Source organism: Equus przewalskii, chromosome 7 (genome assembly GCF_037783145.1).
Source record: "Equus przewalskii isolate Varuska chromosome 7, EquPr2, whole genome shotgun sequence".
NCBI lineage: Eukaryota > Metazoa > Chordata > Mammalia > Perissodactyla > Equidae > Equus > Equus przewalskii.
Genome location: NC_091837.1, coordinates 58,924,125 through 58,948,520, shown reverse-complemented (window position 1 = coordinate 58,948,520; position 24,396 = coordinate 58,924,125). Strand labels below are relative to the sequence as shown.

At 36.3% G+C, this 24,396-nt stretch overlaps 1 protein-coding gene across 20 annotated transcripts in view; it reads right to left on the bottom strand.

The window, feature by feature from the left end:
- Positions 1 to 24,396, bottom strand: part of KIAA1328 (KIAA1328 ortholog) — a 342,992-nt gene that overhangs the window by 103,497 nt on the left and 215,099 nt on the right. For 11 of the 20 annotated variants that reach the window (XM_070629993.1, XM_070629991.1, XM_070630002.1 and 8 more), the window contains one exon: positions 15,362 to 16,035. In XM_070629993.1, the coding sequence (XP_070486094.1) occupies positions 15,362 to 16,035 (674 nt within the window). Of the gene's footprint in view, positions 1 to 8,039; positions 8,148 to 15,361; positions 16,036 to 24,396 lie in introns of all 20 variants that reach the window. The other 9 variants (XM_008537390.2, XM_070629998.1, XM_070629990.1 and 6 more) reach the window with 1 other exon arrangement.

Genomic DNA, 24,396 nt, shown 5'->3' with positions numbered 1-24,396 from the left:
CTGATCTAGCAAAGAAAGGTTCTCTGCTTTTTGGGACTCATGTGATTAGACTAAGCCCACCTAGATAATCCAGGATAATCCCCCCATCTCAAAGTCTGCTCCCTTGAACATACCTGCAAAGTCCCTGTGCTGTGTAAGGTAACACATTTAGAGGTTCCAGGGATTAGAGCACAGACATCTTTGAGGACAATTATTTTGCTTACCACAGTCCTATAGCTAAAAACCTAATAAATGACCATTAGGCACTAGTAAATGGAAAAAAAAAAAGATTAACAAGTAATGTGTTCAGTTTTATCTCAAATATAGATACTGTATACACATGTAAGACTAAAGTAAGGTATAGAAGGATATACATTAGGGTGCTAACACTAATTCAGCCAAGACAACCAGGATAAAGAATAGAAGAGAGAACAAAAGATGACTGATCTTGGGGCTGGCCCTGTGGCTGAGTGGTTAAGCTTGGACACTCTGCTTTGGCGGCCCAGAGCTTCGCCAGTTCCGATCCTGGGTGTGGACATGGCTCATGAGGCCACGTTGAGGCGGCATCCCACATGCTACAACTAGAAGAACCCACAACTAAAATATACAACTATGTACTAGGGGGATTTGGGGAGAAAAAGCAAAAAAAGAAAAAAAAAAGATGACTGATCTTTTCTTGATGTGTCTTTGGATGTTTTACATTTTATGAGAAAATGTTTTTCTTTTGAAATTTAGAAAAAGTTTAATTACAAAATAAGATAAATGATGAAACAAAATGTATAATATAAATATGTATCACATACTCCTAAAGAAATAAGATCTAGCAAGCATATACTAAGATTACCTCTAGATAATGAGATATGGGTATGTTTTATTTTCTTTTGGCCTAACCACATTTTACATTTTTTTCTACTATAGGCAAGCAAGTAAATACAGAAAGATATAGATAAATACAAGTAGCATTAAGAATAAGAAATTATTTTAAATTAAAAACAAATATAATAAAAAGTTCTTATATATCAACTAAAGAAGAAATACAGTGACTCTACATAAAAAATATAGATATAGTCAGGAAACGAAAATTCTACAAAGAAACACAAAGGGTTAATAAACGCATAGAAAAATATTCACCCTAATTGAATACTGAACAACTGCAAATTACAATACGATTCTATTTTTCCACCTATTAAACTGCCAAATATTGCTTAATTATACAAATCAACATTGGAGAGCCAATTTACATGGTTGACTAAAAACAAACTTCTATTACCTTCTGACATCTCTCAAAAATAATAGTAAAACAATAAAAAAAGACTTTAAACTATGTGATTGCAAAGAAAGGAAGGAGAGAAAGTAGAAAGGACAACAAAGAAGAGATGTCACAAAATTTTAGAAGCATAGAAATCAGATGTGTAAGTTCAAACTCAATCAGTCAACTAGAAAAATCAAAACTGAAATCTCTACTGGCTGGGGCAGAGGAAGGGGTTAAGCTGAAACATGCCTGAGAACTCCTGAATGGTTCAGGAATTGGAGGAACCAAGCAGGAATGCAGGTGGGACTGAAAGCAGGACTGGTTGAAAGGCTGCACAGCAGTAAAAATCCAAGATGCCTTCCTCTATCTCCAGAGACAGTGAACTCTCTCTCTCTCTCCATCTTTTTTTTTTTTTAAACATTGGCACCTGTGCTAACAACGGTTGCCAATCTTCTTTTTTGTTTTTTTCCTTCTTCTTCTCCCAAAAGCCCCCGGGTACATAGTTGTATATTTGAGTTGTGAGTGCCTCTGGTTGTGCTGTGTGGGACGCCGCCTCAGCATGGCCTGATGAGCAGTGCCACATCCATGCCCAGGATCTGAACTAGCAAAACCAGGAGCGGCCGAAGCGGAGCGCACAAACTTAACCACTCAGCTACGGGGCTGGCCCCTCTCACCACCCTAAGAAGATTGGAGGCTTACTCCCCTGGAGAGGTTGAACCAGAATGACTCTGGTCTTGGGGGTCTGAAATAGGCTGAAGATAGAAATACCATACAGTTAAAAAGGTTATTAAGTGAAAGCCTACATAATGAGCGATGGGTCCCATTCCTCTTACTCTACCAGACTCCCCACATTAGCAGCCAAGCTTACATAATACCCCATCTCTTTTTCCCATTTAAGCAGATTACCCTTAGGGAAACTAAGCACCACCTCAATAGAAAAGACCTACAGATACTAACAGGCAGAGCGTCCCCAAGGTTCCTACCTGATCACCCCACAGTGAAGTTCATCAATTGACAAGCCCTGCTTATAACTTTCAGTAGCCTTTCACTGCTTTGTTCATAATATAAACGGATCATCAGACATTTGTAGGAAAAAAACAAACTTGAACTTCGTTAAAATAAAGACAATGCACCAGAAAAGAAAACTTTAAAAACTAGTATTAATATCCTTAGAGATAAGAAAATATATTGCATATATAAAAAAAGCATGGGTTATTATTTTAAAAAAGACATTGAGAGAATAAAGTGTTCTTGGAAATTATAGTAGTAAAAAAAATCAACAGAAGGGTTGAAAAGTAAAGTTCAGGAAATCTTTTAGAAAATAGAAAAAAGAGACAAATACGAAAGACAGAGAAAAATAAGAAAGAGACGATTTCAAGAGATTCAACATCTGATGAATACAGTTCTGGAAAGAAAGAATAAAAAAAATGAAATGGGGAAAACTGACAAAATTTCCCCAAACTGAAGAAAGTTTATCAATTAAGAGAGTCCACTGATTACTCAGCATAATGAATAAAAAAAGGCTAAACTAATGCACATCACCATTAATTTTTAGAACAATGCTGAGAAAGACAAGTTCCTAAGAGAGTCCATGGAGAATAGGTCACATAAGAAATGTAAAGAATCAAATTGCATCAACTTGTTCTTCTTCTCTTTTTTTTGATCTTCCAAAAGCTTTCCATTCCTTTTTTTAAATTTATTTTTTAATTGCAGTAACATTGGTTTATAACACTATATAAATTCCAGGTATACATAGTAATATATTTTGAATTCTGTGTAGATTACATCATGTTCACCAACCAAAGACTAACTACAATCCATCACCACACATATGTGCCTAATCACCTCTTTTGCCCTCCCCTTTTCCCCTTTCTCCTCTGGTAATCACTAATCCAATCTCTGCTGCTACGTATTTGTTTGTCATTGTTTTTATTTTCTACTTATGAGTGAGATCATACAGTATTTATTTTCTCCCTCTGACTTATTTCACTTAGCATAATACCTTCAAGGTCCATCCATGTTGTCACAAATGGCCGGATTTCATCATTTCTTACGGCTGAATAGTATTCCATTGTGTATATATACCACATCTTCTTTAGCCATTTGTCCCTTGTTGGGCACCTAGGTCACTTGCAAGTCTTGGCTATTGTGAATAATGCTGTGATGAACACAAGTGTGCAAGCATCTTTACGCATTCGTGTTTTCAAGTTCTTTGGATAAATACCCAGCAGTGGAATAGCTGGATTATATGGTAGATCTACTCAATTTTCTGAGAATACTCCATACTGTTTTCCATAGTGGCTGCCCCAGTTTGTACTCCCACCAGCAGTGTACGACGGTTCCCTTCTCTCCACATCCTCTCCAAAACTTCTTGTTTCCTGTCTTGACATTATAGCCATTCTGATGCGAGTCAGGTGATATCTCATTGTAGTTTTGATTTCCATCTCCCTGATTGTTAATGACGTTGAACATTGTTTCATGTGCCTGTTGGCCATCTGTATATCTTCTTTGGAGAAATTTCTGTTCAGATCTTTTGCCTGTCTTTTAATTGGGTTGTTGAGATGTATGAGTTCTTTGTATATTTTGGATATTAACCCCTTATCTGATATACGGTTTGCAAATATATTCTCCCAATTGTTAGGTTGTCTTTTCATCTTGCTGATGGTTTCCTTTGCTGTGCAGAAGGTTTTTAGTTTGATGCAGTCCCATTTGTTTATTTTTTCTATTGTTTCCCTTGCCCAGGCAGACATGGTATTTGAAAAAATGCTGCTAAGACCAATGTTGAAGAGCATACTGCCTATGTTTTCTTCTAGAAGTTTCATGGTTTCAGATCTTACATTCAAGACTTTAATTCATTTTGTGTTGATTTTTGTGCATGGTATAAGATAATGGTGTTCTTTCATGCTTTTGCATGTGGCTGTCCAGTTTTCCCAACACCATTTATTGAAGAGACTCTCCTTTTTCCATTGTATGTTCTTGCCTCTTCTGTCAAAAATTAGTTGTCCCTACATGTGTGGGTTTATTTCTGGGGGTCTTGATTCTGTTCCATTGTTCTGTGTGTTGCACCAACTTCTTAATGAAAACACTAAAAACTAGAAGATAATGGAACGCAACCTTCAGTCTCTTCTGAGGAAAAGTAATTATCATCCAAGAATTCCCTATGCAGCCAAACTATACATTAAATGTGAAGACATATGTAAGATAATTTTCAAAGATATGAGGTCTCAAAAAATTATAGCCTCTGTACTTCCTCTCAGCAAGCTATTGAAGGACATGTTTCAGGAAGATGAATATAAACTAAAAAGAGGACATGTGATCCATCTAAAGGGGAATAAAACACAGAAAAGAAGTGAAGAAAACTTCTAGGATGATGGATAAGGGAAATTTCAGGATGAAATCCCTAGACAGTAAGCCTAAAGAACAACCAATTCAGACTAGAGTGGAATTATGAAGAGGTCCAGGAGGTACATCTTAAAACAAATAAACAAACAAACAAACAAAAAAAAAAGAAAAAGGGGAAAAAAAGCAAAAAATGAAAACAATGAAGAGATATGATAACAACATATATCTGAATAGACTCAGAGAATTATACTTTCTTGGTGAGTTTGGGAATGACAAGAAATGAGAATGTTAAGTTGCAAGAGGCCAGAAATTTTTGTTTTGTGTACTGCTATATTCCTCAAAAATCTAGAATGTGCCTAGAAACTGGTGGGAAACTATAAATATTTGAGTCAATTAATAAATGAATGAGTACAGAGAAAGCTAAATAAGCCATTTCTAAGCTCTAGAGAAAACAATTTATTATATAAAAGTTAAACATAATTTAATAATCATAAAATCATAAATAATAAATGAATAAATAAAACAAATTTAATAATCAGTACATGGCTCAGCTGTGTATAAAATATCTACAGTATGATTGTGAACATATTGTGGTACAGCTATGTTGAAAGGATAGAAGACAGGAAATAGCATGTGTGTGGGTATGTATGTTAGAGAGACAGGAGAGGTGAAGAGGGAAGAAGGAAGGAAGGGCGGGAAAAAGGAAGAAAAGAGGGAGAGAGCAAATAAATGGTTATCTGTGAGAGCTAAATCTCATCTTTCATAGCAGAAAGTCAATACGTAATGCCTACATAAGTGTGATACTTAGAAATATTCATATAAATAGAATAAACAGATAAAAGAGGAAACATCTAAAATAGTCAAAACTTCTTTTCTCTAAAGAATGGAAATGGGAGTAGGAAGGAGTTGTAGAGGAGGCTGCTATTTTGCATAAGTCTTGTTGAACTCATCGAACTTTTAAACTATATGCTTGATTTCAATAGTAACAACAATTAAATTAAAAATAGGGGGCCACCCGGTGGCCAAGTGGTTAAGTTCGTGCGCTCTCCTTCAGTAGCCCAGGGTTTCTCTGGTTTGGATCCTGGGTGCAGACATGGCACCGCTCATCAGGCCATGCTGAGGTGGCATCCTACATAGCACAACCAGAGGGACCTACAACTAGAATATACAACTATGTGCTGGGGGAGCTTTGGGAGGAAGAAGAAGAAGAAGAAGAAGAAAAAGTAAGATTGGTAACAGATGTTAACTCAGGCACCAATCTTAAATAAATTATGGCAAGTCACAAAAAGACAAATACTGTATGATTCCACTTATATGAAGTATCTAGAGTAATCAAACTTATAGAAACACAAAATAGAATGGTGGTTGCCAGGGGCTGTGGATAGGGGAAAATGGGTATAGAGTTTCAGTTTTGCAAGATAAAAAAGTCCTGGAGATTGGTTGCACAACAATGGGAATATACTTAATATTTCTCAAGTGTACACTAAAACAATGGTTGAGATGGTGAACTTTATGTTATGTATAATTTACCACAATTAAAAAAATAAATTATGGTCCAGCCCCGGTTGCCTGGTGGTTAAGATCTATGTGCTCTGCTTCAGTAGCCTGGGTTCAGTTCCTGGAGGTGGACCTATAGCACTTGCCTGTCAGTAGCCATGCTGTGCTGGCGGCTCACATACAAAAAGAGGAAGATTGGCAGCAAATGTTAGCTCAGGGCAAATCTTCCTCAGCAAAAAAAGCCCCAAGAAATCCCCCCCAAAAACCTAACTAACTAACTAAATAATGGCAAAATTATGCTGAAATGAGAATTCTTGGGTTCTGCTCCTGATACGAGCTGAGTAGCTCCTATAGGACAAAACCTCCCACAGATAGCAACTATGAACTCTAGGAGAAAAAAAAAAAAAACCTAAATGCACCGAAGAGTGGCCAAAACCAGGTAGAAATTGTAAGAGGATCAGCACTGGAAAGAAGAGAGTGGCATTGGGAGAGTTCTCATTTTTTTCTAACGGCTGTTAGCTGAGGGGCAGGATTAATGAACCAGAGGACAGAATTTGGGCTGACCAAAGCAGCTGAAAGAATGAAGGCCTCAAATTCTGTGTGATAATCGTGCCAGTTCTGGCTGACCCTTGGACTACACATGAAAAGGCAGAATCAAGTATCCCAACTAAAGCAAAAGAACTCAACAGTGCTTATCACTGCCACTTACTCCAGGGAGATAGAAGTTGGAACCTGAGTTCAGTCTAGTTAACTGTCTGCTAACACAAAAAATTAACATTGTTCAGAAAATATAACTGAATTCCAGAGTCATTCCAAATGACCAGGAAACAACCCAAAATTACCAGACAAAGGAATAGGAAAACATGACCTATACTTAAAAGAAAAGTTGATCAATGGAGACAAATCCCAAGATGACCCAGGTGTTAAAATTAGAAGACAAGGATTTTAAAGAAATAATATGCTCACAATGAATAAAATAGAAAACTTCAGCAGAGAAATAGAAGTTATCACAAAGATCCAAAGGGAAATTCTGAAACTGGAAAATTCACTATCTGAAATTTTAAAACATTACCGTATGGTCTTACCAGCAGATTGAAAATAACAGAAGAGTTGATAAATTGAGGATAAATCAATAGAAATTATCTAATATAAAGAACAGAGAAAAAAAAAGATTTAAAAAAATTAGCAGAGTCAGGGACCTGTGGAACAATATCTAAAGGTCTAATATAGATGTAAACAAAGTCCCAAAAGGAGAAGAGAAAGAGAATAGGGAAAAAATGTATATTTGAAAAAAATAATGGCCAAAACTTCTTCAAATTTCATGGAAAGAGAATTCTCAAACATGGCTTTGGAGGTGTAAATTGATTTAACTTTTATGGAAAGCAACTTGGCAGTGTGAATCAACAATCTTAAAAGTATTCATATATACTTTGAGCTAGTAGGTTCCACTTATAGGAAGCTATACTAAGGAAATAGGCAGAGATAAAGCAAAAAATTTATTTACAGAAATGTTATTCAAGCCATAATTTATAATAGTAAAATCTTATATTAGCCAATAACAAGCTAATAAATATTGAGTAACAGCTGTCACACAATATTTGTTGAATGAATTAATACCAAGTTTCATAAAATATTTAATGACATCAGAAAATAAGATACAATAAAGAAGCAAAACATAAAATTCTGTATAAGCATAATCCCTATTACTCAATATAGACTATAGTATTATAAAAGAAAGGTAGAAAGGGGAAAAGAGTTCAAAGGATTGTCTCTGAATGGTAGGAGTATGAATGATTTTTATGTTCTTCTTTACACTTTTCTATATTTTTCAAAATTTTATAATGTGAACATATTTATTCATATCATCAGAAAACTGGTTTCACTGATATGAAGCCAAAAATGTATACCAAATATATCCTTAATATCTGTGTCCTACTTATTCTTGTCTTCACCCACTGCTCAAGTTTACCTTGGTCCAGAGTCATTCCCATTCATATCCAGATTGGGCTCTTGGGGTTTAGTAAGCTCTTTATGAGCAACCCGTTCTCTTGACTCAAATACAGCTTGAGTTCTTAACCTGTAAAAATAAATTTGACACAGAAATAGAACACACAATCCTAAACTTTGTATGAAACTACAAAGGAGCCCGAACAGCTAAAGCAACATTGAGAAAGAAGAACAAAACTGGAGGTATCAGGCTCCCTGGTTTCAAATTACATTACCAAGCTATAGTAATCAGAACAGTATGGTACTGGCATAAAAATAGACACATAGATGAATGGAACAGAACAGAGAGTCCAGAAATAAACCCACGCACGTACGGTCAATTAATTTACAATAAAGGAGCCAAGAATATACAATGGGGAAAGGACAGTCTCTTCAATAAATGGTTTTGGGAAAACTGAACAGCCACATGCAAAAGAATGAAACTAGACCACTATCTTACACATTACACAAAAATTAACTCAAAATGGATTAAAGACTTGGATCTAAGACCTGAAATTATACAACTCCTACAGGAAAATATAGGCAGTAAGCTCCTTGACATCCATCTTGATGACGATTTTTTGGATCTGATACCAAAAGCAACAAAGGCAAAAATAAACAAGTGGGGATGTTTGTTTAAAAAATAAACATCATTATTTTAAAAATAAACATCAAACTAAAGAGCTTTGGCATAACAAAGGAAACCATCAACAAAATGAAAAGGCAACCTACCAAATGGGAGAAAATGTTTGCAAATCATCTATCTGTTAAGGGGTTAATATCCAAAGTATATAAGGAACTCATACAACTCAACAGCAAAAAAGTCCCCAAACAATCTGATTTATAAATGGGCATAGGATCTGAATAGACATTTTTCCAAAGAAGACATACAGATGGCCAACAGGTACATGAAAAGATGCTCAACATCACTAATCATCAGGGAAATGCAAATCAAAATTACAATGAGATATCACCTCACACCAGTTAGAATGGCTATTATAAAAAAGACAAAAAATAACAAGTGCTGGTGAGGATGTGAGAAAAGGGTACCCTTATGCAGTATTGGTGGGAATGTAAATTGGTGGAGCCACTATGGAAAACAGTATGGAGGTTCCTCAAAAAACTAAAAATAGAACTACCATATGACCCAGCAATTCCACTTATGGTATTTGTCCAAAGAAAATGAAAACACTAATTAAAAAAGATATATGCACCCCCATGTTCACTGGAGCAATATTTACAATAGCTAAGACATGGAAACAACCTAAATGTTCATTGGTGTGTGAATGGATAAAGAAAAGGTGGCATGTACACACAATTAACTATTATTCAGCCATAAAAAGGAAGGAAATCTTGCCATTTGGGACAACATGGATAAACCTGGAGGGCATTATGCTAAATGAAATAAGTCCAATAGAAAAGATAAAATACCAAACGATCTCACTTACATGTGGAATCAAAAAAAACCAAAAGCCAACAAAAATTTGAGCTCATGGATACAGAGAACAAATTGATGGTTGCCTGAGGCAGAGGGTAGGGGACAGGCAAAATGGGTAAGATGGTCAAAAGGTACACATCTCCAGTTACAAAATAAGTCAAGGGGATGTAACGTACAGCATGGTGACTGTAGTTAATCATACTCTATTGCACACTTGAAAGTAGCTAGGAGAGTGGATGTTGAAAGTTCTCACCGCAAGAAAAAAAATATTTTTTGGAATTATGTATGGTGACAGATGTTAACTTGCCTGTTGTTATAATCTTTTTGCAATGTATACAAATATTGAATCATTATGTTGTACACCTGAAACTAAAATAATGTTATATGTCAATTATACCTCAATAAAATATATATAGACAATAAATACATAAATTAATTAATTAATTTAGAGAATTTCTAATCCCGTAGCAGCTAAGAAACTGAATGGTACCTCTTGGAAGATTAGAATCTTCCAAGCTAGACTCTCAACAATAATTTTCAAATTAAAATTCAATCTGTCAAAAATAAATGAGTACTTCCTAAATACACAAAAATAAACACAAATCACTTTCACAGGAATTCAAATTTTCTTTATTTATAGAAAAGTGGGGAAGACTGAGTTGGTTGGAATAACATTTAAAAACTCAACATTATAGATGCTTCAGAACTTTAAGCTCCTAATTAGAAATTTAAAGCTTCTCTTTAACCACAGCTAAGCAAGTGTATTTTGATTACCAGAGTCTAAGTGGGAATTCTAGTAACGCTAATTATCTCTGACCCTGCCCAACATATCCACAGGAGGCACCTACTTCTCATACTGACAATTCAAAGAGCTGGGGCTACATTTGACTAACCAACATATTTTCTCAGGGTCACAGGAAAATTCCTTAAAGGAATAGGAAGAAATTGTATCCGTCAATGCTAACTTAGTCCCACTCTTACTGTACTGAGGAGGGAAGGCAGTTAAAGAAATTAGCATGAAGTTTTTCTACTAGGAGTTTCAGTGGCAATTAATAACTGGCATCAAATATGTGACCTTTACTACCCATTTTCTCAGTTTTTTAGAAATGTTCTCTGGTTCAGTTTTAGAAATGAAATCCATCCAAGTATATTCTTTAACTATGAGATAAAACCATCAAGAAGTAAAATATTGTTAAAACAGCACTGTCATTTCCATCATTGTTAAAAGACATTCTTACAATTGCAACTAACTATGTACAGTGATATAAAAAGAGAAGTATGTAGATTAACCACTTTCTAGGAACTTAAAGTTTAATAATATTTGGTAGCGACACACAGGTAGGGAGGTAAATGCAGAGAACAGGAGTAGCTATACTTATATCAGACAAAATAGACACATCAGGGGGTCAGGCCCGTGGCCGAGTGGTTAAGTTTGCACACTCTGCTTTGGCGGCCTGGAGTTTTGCTGGTTCAAATCCTGGGCGCAGGCATGGCGCAGCTCATCAGGCCATGCTGAGGTGGCATCCCACATGCCACAACTAGAAGGACCCACAACTAAAAATACACAACTATGTACTTGGGGGATTTGGGAGAAAAAAAAAAAAGAAAAAGAAAATCTTTAAAAAAAAATAGACAAATCAAAAATTGCAAAAAGAGAAAATCATTATATAATAATAAAGGGGTCAATTCATCACCAGGCTATAACAGTTGTAAATATATATGCATCCAACATTGCTGTTATGAGCCATCAAGTTGGCTCCGACTCCTGGTGACGCTATAAATGAGTAATGTCTACAATGTCCTATACTCAACAGTCCTACTGAGCTTCTGTAGACTCATTCCTACGGCTTCCTCTATAGAGTCAATCCATCTCATATTTGGTCTTCTTTTCCCGCTTCCTTCTACTTTTCCCAGCATTATTATCTTTTCCAAAGAATCCTGCCTTCTCATGATGTGCCCAAAGCAGGACAGCCTCAGTTTTATCATTTTTGCCTCCAGTGATATTTCAGACTTAATTTGCTCTAAGATCCACTTGCTCATCTTTTTGGCAATCCAGGGTTTCTGTGGAGCTCTCCTCTAATGCCATATTTCAATGAATCAGCCTTCTTCACTGTCCAGCTTTCGCACCCATACACAGTAATTGGGAATAAGAGGGTGTGGATAATCTTGGCCATGATCTTTAGCGACACTTTCTTACACTTGATGATCTTTCCTAATTTTTTCATTGCTGCCCTTCCAAGTCTGTTTTTTCTTGATTTCTTGGCTGCAGTCTCCATTTAAATTGATGACAGGTAAATAAAATCTTTAGCAATTTCAATGTCTTCATTGTCTACGTTAAAGTTGTGTAGCTCTTCTGTAGTCATGATTTTTGTCTTCTTGATGTTCAAATGCAGCCCTGCTTGGGCACTTTCTTCTTTCACTTTTGTCAGAAGTTGTTTCAAGTTACTGCTGCTTTCTGCCAGTAAGATGGTATCATCTGCATATCTTAGATTGTTAATATTTCTTCCACCAATTTTCACTCCTACATCTGAGTCTAGCCCAGTTTTTTTCATATGATATGTTCTGTGTACACAGTAAACAGAGAAGGATAAAATGCACCCTTGCCTGACTCCTTTGCTTATAGGAAACCATTCTTTCCTTCCATATTCTGTACCAACAGTGGCTTCTTGTCCACAAGACAGGTTATGCATCAAGACAATCAGGTGCTAAGGCGTGACCATTTCTTTTAGAGCAGCCCACAGCTTTTGATGATGCATGCATTCAAAGGCTTTGCTGTAGTCTGTAAAACACGGACTAAACTTCTTCCGAAATTCTTTGGAGTGCTCCAGTAGGCAATAAATAATCGCAATTTGATCTCGTGTGTCTCTGCCTTTTCAAAATCCAGCTTAGACATGAGACATTGCTTGCTCCATGTAAGGTAAAAGCCTTTGTTGCAGCACCTTGAGCATCACTTTACTTGCATAGGAAATTAGAGCAATGGTCCTATAGCCACTGCACTCCTCGGCATCTCCTTTCTTGGGGGTTAGGATAAAAACTCTCAAGAAACTGGGTATAGAAAGAACATAACTCAATATGATAAAGGCCATATATGACTAGCCCACTGCTAACATCCTACTCAATGGTGAAAGGCTAAAAGCTTTTCCTTTAAGATCAGGAATAAGAGAAGGATGCCCACTCTTGCCACTTCCATTCAGTATAATACGAGATGTACTAGCCAGAGGAGTTAGGCAAGCTAAAGAAATAAAAGGTATCCCAATTGGAAGGAAAGAAGTAAAATTGTCTCTGTTTACAGATGACACAATCTTATGTATAGAAAACCCTAAAGATGCCACCAAAATACTGTTAGAATTAATAAATGAATTCACTAAAATTGCAGGATGCAAAATAACCATACAAAAATCAGTTGCATTTCTATACACTAATAATGAACTCTGAAAAAGAAATTAAGATAACAATCCACTTACAATAGCATCAAAAACAATAAAATACTCAGGAATAAATTTAACCAAGGAGGTGAAAGATCTGTACACTAAAAACTATAAGACACTGTTGAAAGAAATTGAAGAAGATACAAATAAATGAAAAGATATTTCATGTTCATGGAATGAAAAAATTAATATTGTTAAAATGTTCATACTACCAAAAGTGATCTACAGATTCAGTGCAATCCTTATCAATATTTTGTTGGCATTTTTCACACAATCCTAAAATTCGCATGGAACCACAAAAGACTCTAAATAGCTAATGCAATTTTGAGAAAAAAGAACAAATCTAGAGGCATCGCACTTCCTAATCAAATAGTGATCAAAAGAGTACTGGCATAAAAACAGACACAAAGACCAAAGGAACAGAACAGAAAACCCAGAAATAAAACCATGCATGTATAGTCAACCAATATTTGACAAGGGAATCAAGAATACACAATGGTGGGGCTGGCCCGGTGGCGCAGTGGTTAGGTTCGCATGTTCCGCTTTGGCAGCCCAGGGTTTGCTGGTTTGGATCCCGGGTGCAGACCTGTGCACTGCTTGTCAAGCTATGCTGTGGCAGGCGTCCCACATATAAAGTAGAGGAAGATGGGCACAGATGTTAGCTCAGGGCCAGCCTTCCTCAGCAAAAAGAGGAGGATTGGTAGCAGATGTTAGCTCAGGGCTAATCTTCCTCAAAAAAAAAGGAAAGAAAGAAAGAAAAGAGAATACTCAATGGGGAAAGGACAGTCTCTTCAATAATGATTGGAAAAACTGGGTATCTATATGCAAAAGAATGGAATTGGACCACTATTTTACACCACTCACAAAAATTAACTCGAAATGGATTAAAGACTTAAGTGTAAAATCTGAAAATGTAAAACTACCAGAAGAAAACACAGGGGGAAAGCTCCTTGACATTGGTCTTGGCAAGCTCAGGCAACAAAAGTAAAAATTTCAAGAGCTTTCAAAGAAATTAGAATCTATGGGGCTGGCCCCGTGCTCGAGTGGTTAAGTTTGCACGCTCCGCTGCAGGTGGCCCAGTGTTTCGTTGGTTTGAATCCTAGGCGCGGACATGGCACTGCTCATCAGACCAAGCTGAGGCGGCGTTCCACATGCCACAACTAGAAGGACCCACAACGAATAATATATATCTATGTACTGGGGGGATTTAGGGAGAAAAAGGAAAAAAAAATAAAATCTAAAAAAAAAAAGAAATTAGAATCTAAAAAATATTAGGCAGAGTCTGTAAGTGAAAGAAAATTAACTCCAAGAAGTAAAAGAAAATAACAGTAGTATTAAGTCTGTCTGTAAAGGATGTGTGTGTCTAATAAGAATGAGTACGAAAGGGAAATGGTATGTTTGACAAAGGAGGAAATGGTAGGGATATATATATATAAGCACCTTCCTATGAAAACTTGAAATTTACTTTTTTTAAAAGACATAAATACCATATTTTATGTTTCAAACACAATTGTGTCTGATTTATTACTATTTTTGCTTGAATAAATTAAGATAAACTTTATGACTTGCATGTAAAACGATGCTGAACACTATAATATCAAAAGTGCACTTCAGGGCCGGCTTGGTGGCGCAGCGGTTAAGTTTGCACGTTCCGCTTCTCGGAGGCCCGGGGTTCACTGGTTAGAATCCCGGGTGCGGACATGGCACCGCTTGGCAAAAGCCATGCTGTGGCAGACATCCCACGTATAAAATAGAGGAAGATGGGCATGGATGTTAGCTCAGGGCCAGTCTTCCTCAGAAAAAAGAGAAAGATTGGCAGTAGTTAGCTCAGGGCTAACCTTCCTCAAAAAAAAAAAAAGTGCACTTTAGTTTTTGAAACACTTTTCTTAGGGAAGAATTGTTAAGGGAAGAACAGTTTAAATGTGGGTAAATTTATAAGAATTGGTTATTGAACAAGTTATGTTTCATGACCAGAAAACGTTGAATTTACAAGGTTCCCATCATTTGTTACGTTTTATATTATCGTGGATATACATAAATATGGGATGATGATAGCTAGTCACACTTCCCCACGATCTGATTTCACATCCTGATATCTCAGGCTTTAACTTAATGCCTAATATTCTCTACATCAAAGAGCAAAGGATTTGTGTAATAGTAGTATCATTTAAAAATATTGTCTTTGGAATCCAGCAAAAATTACACTGGACTGCACAGAAGTAGATATTCTAAGCTAACATTTTGGAAGACAAGGTAATTCTTCAAGTCTTCCTAAGAAGACAGTGAAATTTACTTAGTAGTCATAGTTGGTATGCATCTTGAGCAAGCCAAGATCCCGAGGAGCCTCTGTTCCTACAAATCTGTTATAGCAACACAGCAATCATTTTATACTGTGTTCTCCCAGCCACAGACATTGGTGAAAGAACAGGAAGAACTCACCAATTATAATCCAGTCGAGACTGATGAAGCTGCTGCTGTTTTAGGAGAAGCTTTGTCTCTTGCTGGGCCAGCAGATGCTGAAGGCGCTCCTTTTCAATTTCCAGCTCCATTTTCTGAAGCATAAGTTGCTGCCTTCTATCTTCTGACAGTTGCTTTTTGATATCAGTTTCACTAGGATGCAGTGCCCTTTGGCCATGCATCAGAGATGCCCAGGAAAGACCACAATAACTGCATGATTCCAGACGTGTCTTGGGATATTGAGGGGCCATGTTTGTAGGATGGCTACCATGAACATGATCTGCATTTTCAGAAAGTCTATGACCGCAACACTGAGTAGACAGAGTAGGCTTAAGGTGTTGGTATTCCTTCATATTCAATTTCTCTGGTAGAGCTTTCTCTGTAGAGACTGCATCGACTAGTTTTCTCCCTGAGGATCCATGATTACATGTTCTGGTCTCTGATTGTGCCCTGTCTGGATCCTCTGTGGGATAATGAAGGGCTGCTGGTTTCAAAGAATTATTCCTAAACTTCACAGGGGATTCTGAAGCTGGATCCTGGTTTGCAGACTTCGGTCTTTGCTTGGTTTGATGGTAGGTCTGTGGTTTGGCTACACTCAAGTAGGAACCATCCAGTTCTGTGGACGAAGACTGGAGAGCGCTTTTCCTATTGGACACCTAAAAGGAACCACAAGATCACTTGTCAAATAAGAGCTCAATAGAAAGAGTTATTTCTTTTGGCTTTTCAGAAATCAAAGACATATTTTAGCAAGACAAAGCTGTGGTTTGGTTTTCTTAAACAAGAAATGATAGAATTCACACAGCTAAACAGCCATGTGCCACAAAGCTAAACCCATTTTCAAACAATCTACATTTCAGTAAATCCATAAGGAGGAGAAAAAGAAAGTGTTGCTACTTGCTGCTTAAGCAAGATTTGCAGGGGCTGCAAATAATGAGAGTTACATAAAATCAACTTTGAGAAGAGACAAAAACATTAAAGGTTAATGTCTTAAAATGGTTAATTTTGAATACTAAGCCAAGAAATCCTTTCAGCCACCTTAAATACCCTTTGATTGGTCATCACGCAGCATGAGATTTGATGTAAAACACATCACCTTATATTGAACAGGATGTTAGTTACTGCTAGAAATTTGATGAGTTTTTGTAAATATCTTTACAGCACAGAGATAAAACCAACCACTTTCAACAAAATATGATTCTAATCAAAAGTGGTTATTTAAATACAAAACATATTTAATTTCAGCTATAAACATAAGTGATTTTTCAATTAAGCTGTTCAAATGATTACAGTCTGATAGAACTCAGGCAGAAAAGAAGCAGTTGCAAATTACCTTTGACAGGCCAATACGGCGAGCTGTGCCAGCATTTTAGCCTCAAGCCTGTTGTATCAGGGAGAACAAAACTTAGTTTATATCAGTGATTCTCAAACTTTCGCATTTATCAGAATCACCTGGAAGCTTGTTAAACATGAACTGCTGGGCTTCATCCCCAGAGTTTCCAACTCAGTAGGTCTGGAGCAGAGTTGGAGAACGTGCATTTTTAACAAGTTCCCGGTGACACTGATGCTGCTAATTTGGGACCACACTTTGAGAGCTGCCGGTCTGTGTGCCATCTGACTCCTTCTGTGTCCCTCTTATATAGACCATTTTGATTACATCAGACTCACTCAGGTAATCCTGGCTAATTTCCTCATCTGAAGATCCTTAATCACATCTGTAAAGTTTCTTGTCATACAAAGTCCCTTCTGCCACACAAAGTGACAATCATAGGTTCCAGGAATTAGGACATGGACATATTTGGGAGGCCACTATTCAGTCTACCACAATTTCTTTTTAAATAAGAACTAATTGATAAGGAGTTGAGATGGTTATCTATTATTCAGATCTCTAGCAGAAGGGGAAAAAATTCCCACTAGTTAACTTTGCAAGGGTTGAAAATGATGACCTGTCTTGTAAAAAGTGTCAACTAACAGAGATATACAGCAACACCATGTTTCCTATCCTATGATAAAACAGGGCTATTACTGTGATTCTTAAGATTTTAAGTCAGTTTCTAAAGCAAGGTAAAGGAGTTGTATTTAAATGAGAATGAGCCACATCTGGTGAGAAGACTTGGCCCTCTTCAAAGAAGACATGCAATTCTGCACACTGAGCAGAATGACAAGATACAGAAAACGAACTAGTCCTAGGGCAAAATTTATGATAAACTACCTCATAAAAAATTAACCTTATTTTACACCTAAAGGGAAACTCTAGTCCACATTAATCTCCCTACTCTGAACTTCTGTAGCATTTACTGTCAACACAAATACTTAACATTTATCATCTGCTATTTTGTACACTAAACTATCTTTTTATAGAATTATTACACTTTGAAAATGACAGATAAATTTTTTTAAAGATTCAGAAACTTAAACTGACTATTCTATATCATTATATATTTTCTAATCCATGTATTATTAACATAATAGACAGCATGTATGTATTATTTCATCTTTTCATTTTTGTTCCTTAACATTATTTACATATGTACATTTTTAGGTATTAATATAGCTACCCTTACGTTAATAGCATTCATTATTAAATTATTCACAAATGTCAGGTATTTGGAATATTTCTAAAATTTTTTTTGGTAGTTAACTTTTTATGTTTTTGAGAAGCAGTACAACGTAATGATTTTGATGCATGCTTTGTTCAGAAAACACTCCTTTGTCAATTACCTGCTGGGTAATTATCTGCTGTTGGTAGGTAGAATTCTAATATGGTCCCCAAGATTCCCATCTTCTTAGTGTACCCACCCTGTATTATCTCCTCCCTTTGAGCGTGGGTAGGGCTTGCAAATATGACGAGATATCACCTGTGTGATTATGTTACACTATGTGGCAAAAGGGACTTTACAGATGTGACTAAGGCTCCTAATCAGCTGAATCTGAATAAAATAAAAAGGGAGATTATCTTGAGTGGGCTAGACCTAATTAAACAAGCACTTTAAAAGAGGGTCTGGTGCCCTCCCCATGGTCAGAGATTCTCTTGCTGGCGTTGAAGAGATAAGCTACCACATTGTGGGCGGGCCAATAGAAGGGGTCATGTGGCAACGACCTCTGGAGGAGAAGGCAGTTTTCAGCCAACAGCTAGCAAGAAAATGAGACATCTATCACACAGAACTAAACTCTGCCAACAAGCACGTGAGCTTGGAAGAGGACCTAGAGCTCCAAATTAGAATGTAGCCCAAGTGACATCTTGATTGCAGCCTTCTAAGACCCTGAGCAAAGGACCTAAAGAAGCTGTGCTTGACTCATGACCACCCACAGAAACTGAGATAATAGATGTGTGTTGTTTTAAACTGTTAAGTTTGTAGTAATTTGTTACACAGCAATAAAAAACTAAATATAGCATATTACTCAACTTGCCTGATCCTCAGATTCCTCAACAGTAAAACAGGGATTAAAAACAGCAGCTAGATCAAAATTGAACGTGATGGTGAGACAGATGGACAATTACCAAGGGTGCCAATTTATAAGGGTACTTATTTACAAAAAGGAAAAAAAAATCCCTTATATTTACCCAAACTTCTTTGAAGGAGAACACTGTGGTGTATGCATGTGTGTGTGTGTGCGGGGGGTGGGGGGGAGTGGGGGGCTTGGTTGGTTGGGTGAGATCCCTAAGGAGCAGGTTCAGTTACAACAGATTATCTCTACATTGTTTTCTAAAGAGAATGAGTTCAGTTATCTACCTCTATTTTGCTACAGTGAGGTTTGCAAGTTGAGACAGAGTTGAACTGCTTAAGATAACAGAGAGGTTCTTCATCTTTCTCCTTCATACAAAGATGTCAGTCTTACACTAACATCTTGCACAGTCTCTTAGGGTTGTTGCAATGATTAGATGAGATAATCCATATAAAGTGCTTTGGATAGTGCTTAATATACAGTTCGTATTCAAGAAAAGTTTCCCATTGTTGTTGTTACTACTATTCTTAACACTGACTTCTCTGTTTTCACAATTTCTGAAGGCAGGGGCTATATTTACTTCTCTATATGTATAGCACTGGGGCTTGCACACAGTACATTCGCAATAACTATGGGCTGACTGTATCAGCTTAGTAGAAAAATTCAAGCTGGGTTATGAGTCTGTAACTAAAGAAAAGAAAATTAGGATCCATGATTAGGCCAAATCATATGTTAACTAAGGAAGAGGAAGAGAGGAGAGAGAGAAAACTCTGTTAGAATCTGAATATAGAAATTAAGTTATTTTATTAGTGAAGTTAAGACAAATATTGCCTTTGGGACACATGGAAGTCACAATGAGCCTGAATGAAACAGATGTGTTTTTCTTCCTGGAGCTGCTCCATGCTTTCTATGTGATATTTACAAATAAACTTCTCTTAACTGAGGCTTACACTAACAGCAAATCGGTAACTGCTGTCTCTCGCATATGAGTTTGATATGAATTTTTCAGATATATAACGTTAACTTAGAAGACAGTAGATTTTTTTAAAATGGAAGTACAATTTATAAAAAATAAAATACACAGATCTTAAATAAATTTTTATATTTGCATATATACCCATGTAATCACTTTCCAGATCAAGTTACAGAACATTTCCATTACCACAGAAAGTTCCCTTGTGCCCTTTCGGGTCAATACCACTCCTTACACTCCCAGGGGTAACCATTATTCCGACTTTTATGACCATAGACTAGTTTTGCCTATGGTGAACTTCACATAAATGGAATCATGTAGTATGCCATACTTTTGTGCCTGGCTTCTTAAGCTCAACACAATTTTTGAGCTGCTTCTACGTTGCATGTATCAATAGTTCATTCTTTTTTTATTGCTGCATATTATTTCATTGTATGAATATAGCAAAATTTGTTTATATTCTTTTATTGGATTAGGTTGATTTCAGTTTAGGGCTATTGTGAATAAAGCTGCTATGAATATTCTTATACGAGTCTTTTTTAGACATATGCATTTATTTCTCTTGAGCACAGGGTAGGTATATGTTTTATTTTATTAGAAACTGTCAGTAAGTTTTCCTAAGTGGTCATTCTGTTTTATATCCCCCTTAGCAAAGTAAGAGACTCCCAGTTGCCTCATATTCACACTAACACCTGGAAGGGTAGGTGTTCTTATTTTTAGCCAACCCATTGTGTGTGTAGTGAAAATCTCATTGTGGTTTTATTTTGCATTTCCCTGATATGTAATGATATTAATGAACATATGCTTGTTGGTCCTTTGGATATTTTCTTTTGTGACGTTCTTCTTGAAACTAATACCTTTAAATAATTAGAAATAATTTTTAAAGGACTAAAGATGAGAAATGAAAAATGAAGCTCAGGGAAGACATTTTTATGCAAATTATTTCAGATAAGAGAATGTGGCTCTAAATGGTCACCTTCATTAACCACTGAATGTAGAACATGATCCCAGAACACTTTGCCACTTTGGCTATTCTTAACTCACTATACATTATGCTAAATTTTTTATATTTGACCTATAATTCTTAACAACTCTGTAAAATTACCACTTTACAAATGAGCAAATGAAGTTCAATGAATTAACACAACTTTCTTAGGGCCACCTCAACACTTTCTGTGAGACATAGGAATATGTTTCACTCCAAATCCTTAGTCTTCCACTATTCCATGCTGTAGCTTTTTTTTAAAAACTTCTTTAATTTGAAATATAATAAACATAGAAAAGTGCACAAAACACACGTGATCAGCTTAGTGAATAATCACAAGGCAATGCCCCTCTAATCACCATCCAAGAAAGAGACTACTGCCTATACACAGAAGACCCTTGATGGCCCCGCACCACCACAACCCTGTACCTCTCCTGCCAAAGGGAATACTATCTTGACTTGTATGGGAAAAATATCTTTGTTTTAATACTTCCCTGCTTAAATAGCCATATTAGAGTTCAGTTTTACCTGTTTATTTTTAAAGTATAAATGGAATCATATCATATACATTCTTTTGTGTCTGACTTCTTTCACCCAACATTAGATTTGTGAAGTTCATCTATGGTGCCATATGTGGCTATAATTTGTTTATTTTCATAGCTATATAGCAGGGCTCAGCAAACTTTTTCTGTAAAGGGCGAGACAACAAACATTTTAGACTTTGTAGTCCATACAGTCTTTGTCATAACCAGTCAGTTCTGCCTTTGTAGTGTGAAAGCAAGAGATAATACATAAATGAATGACTATTCCAGTAAAATCTTACTTATGGACACTGGAATTTGAATTTAATGTAATTTTCCTATATCAAAAAATGTTCATTTTTTTCCCCAACCATTTAAAAAGTTAAAAACCGGGGCCAGCCCGGTGGTGCAGCGGTTAAGTGTGCACATTCCGCTTTGGCGGCCTGGTGCTCGCCAGTTTGGATCCCAAGTGTGGACATGGCACTGCTTGACAGGCCATGCTGCGGTAGGTGTCCCGCATGTAAAGTGGAGGAAGATGGGCATGGATGTTGGCTCAGGGCCAGCCTTCCTCAGCAAAAAGAGGAGGATTGGCAGCAGATGTTAGCTCAGGGTTAATCTTCCCTAAAAAAAAAAAAGTTAAAAACCATTCTTAGCTCATGACTTGTATAAAACCATGCAGTGGGCTGGATTGGCCTGCCAGAGTCTGCCAACTGAACTTGATGATTACACTGAGTGCTCTTTCAATTAAAAGATTCTATGAATATGCTAAGATATGTTCAAAACCCAATAAGTGAATTGAACAATATGATTTGCAACGTGCTATCTCTTTACACATTTTCTGTGTGATGAAAATGAGTAGGATGGACTGCTTAATCAGAAATGAACAGACTGATATTTACCAGAAAAGCACGCAAAAGAATATACTTGGGCAGGAAAAACAAATTGTGTAAATTAAAAAAAAAGTTTAGACAGAAAATGATTAACGGATTACAACAAATAAAAAAGTTGCATTCAAGATGGTAGCATATTAGGATTTGTCTTATACAAAAGGTACTACAATCTTTGGCTACATCTTGAGCCTCTAAAAGTGGCAGAAATGAAGCCAATAAAGTCTTTGACAAGGCATGCTATGGGATACACAGCACAAAAGAAAGATGAGAATGTAGGCATTTTTGGCTCATGACAGTTGGAACTAATGTCTTTTAACTTGGGTAGACACAGGCTAATGACTAGGTAAAAAAAACACCAATGAGAAAAGTATAAGGTTTAAAAAAGTGTGAGAGACTTAGCCTGGACACAAGGAGTTTTGTCATGCTGAAAGTTAGTAAATTTCTGAGTTGGAAGAAGGTTTTCCCAATCTTTAAGATACATTTTTAAAATATGACAGATATTTGTAAAGATTTCATAGAAAATAAAGATGTTTATATTGTAAACATGTATGATATGATCTTGTATACATGTATGCACACACACATAGGTGTATAAGCACATACCTGAACACACACAAAATCATATACTATTCCTACGGTAATCAGAGTTTTCCTGTGTTCTCACATGTTGGAAAAATAACAATTGCAGTATTTCTTGGTGAAATAGTATTAACAAGTAAACAGTGATGTTTTATAACTTTCTGAAAATCATTTTTACAGACCTAGCGAATCTCTCTGCTATAAGCCATAAGGAGAGAGGTGAACTAAACTGCAGCAATTATTTCTTGCAATAGGTTGTTATTTACTTTGCATGATTAGGAAGTGATTACTTACAATGAATTTATGAGTTGTTAACCACAGGATTAGTCAATAGTACCAACAAGTCTTATTGGTATTCATTTCTCTGACGGTAAATAATAATTTACTATCCTGGCAAGCACCCTATTAACAATCCTCATATTCCCACTGATAGCCTTATATGAATGAAAACCTCAATTTTGTAACTTCAAAATTTCCCCCTGCACTCTTTATTTTATTACGAAGTCAGAAATTCAAAACCTAGATAAACATTTCTAAACCTAAGCTACCGTGTGTAAGGCAAATCATTGCATTACCTAGAACATTTGGAGTTAATGTGAACTAAGGCACAGAATGACATGCTGCGCTTTTAGTTGGGCTTACATGGACCAGTTGTCAAGCTGACAGAAGCCATGTAATATAACAGCTGCACTGTATGGTTTGCCAAAGTCTCATCCCAAATAAATGCTCATTCTCCCTAGTGCAATTAACTCTCCTATAGTGGCAGATTTTGCTAGAAGATCATCAAGGTAGATTACCTTCCAGCGTTATGAACTAAATACTTACAGGTGTTATATTATCAGTTATAACTTACAAACTTTTGCATTTAGCAAGACATCCAGGCAAATGAATCATCTAATTTATGAATTATTTATAAGAAATTCACAGCATGCTCCTGGCATCTTCCATGGCCTTTTCCAGGTCATATGACACCAATTAGAGCTGAATTTTAAATTATTCAATAACCTGAACTCTCTTGTCATTTAACATATAGATATCAATGCAGTAAACAAGTTAAATCTAATGGGCCCTAGAGGTTTAAGCTTCTCCACTGCTCAGCAGCTGAAGCTGTGGGCCATCAATGGAAGAGAAAAATAACAGGATGCAGCAGTCAAACGCATTTGCAAGGCTCTAATAACTTATTCTAGTTCCCATAGGGACTGCAGCACAACTTAGGAATATTGAATCTAAAAGACATTAAAGTCAATAATTATGAAATTTAAAAGAATAAAGGCACACAATAACGTATAAATGACAGAATACTAGCAACAGATACTAAATGCCATAGCAACTCTTAGGATATGTACAACATAGGCCTGCCAAAATTTTTAACAGTAACTACCAGAATCAGAAAAGGTTAAACCTCATATTCTTTAACCATTACTACATTTCCTGAAAGATGGAATTTGTTGATTTGCTGTAAAAATGAATAGAGAGCACAGAATAATTGAAAGTATACTTGAGTTGATGTCAAAATACCTTGATTAGAATTCCAGTCCTGCTACTTAGGAGTTCTGTTATTTTTGGCAAGTCACTTTACCTCTCTCTTGGGCAGTTTAGACATTTGTAAAATAAGGGATTGGGTT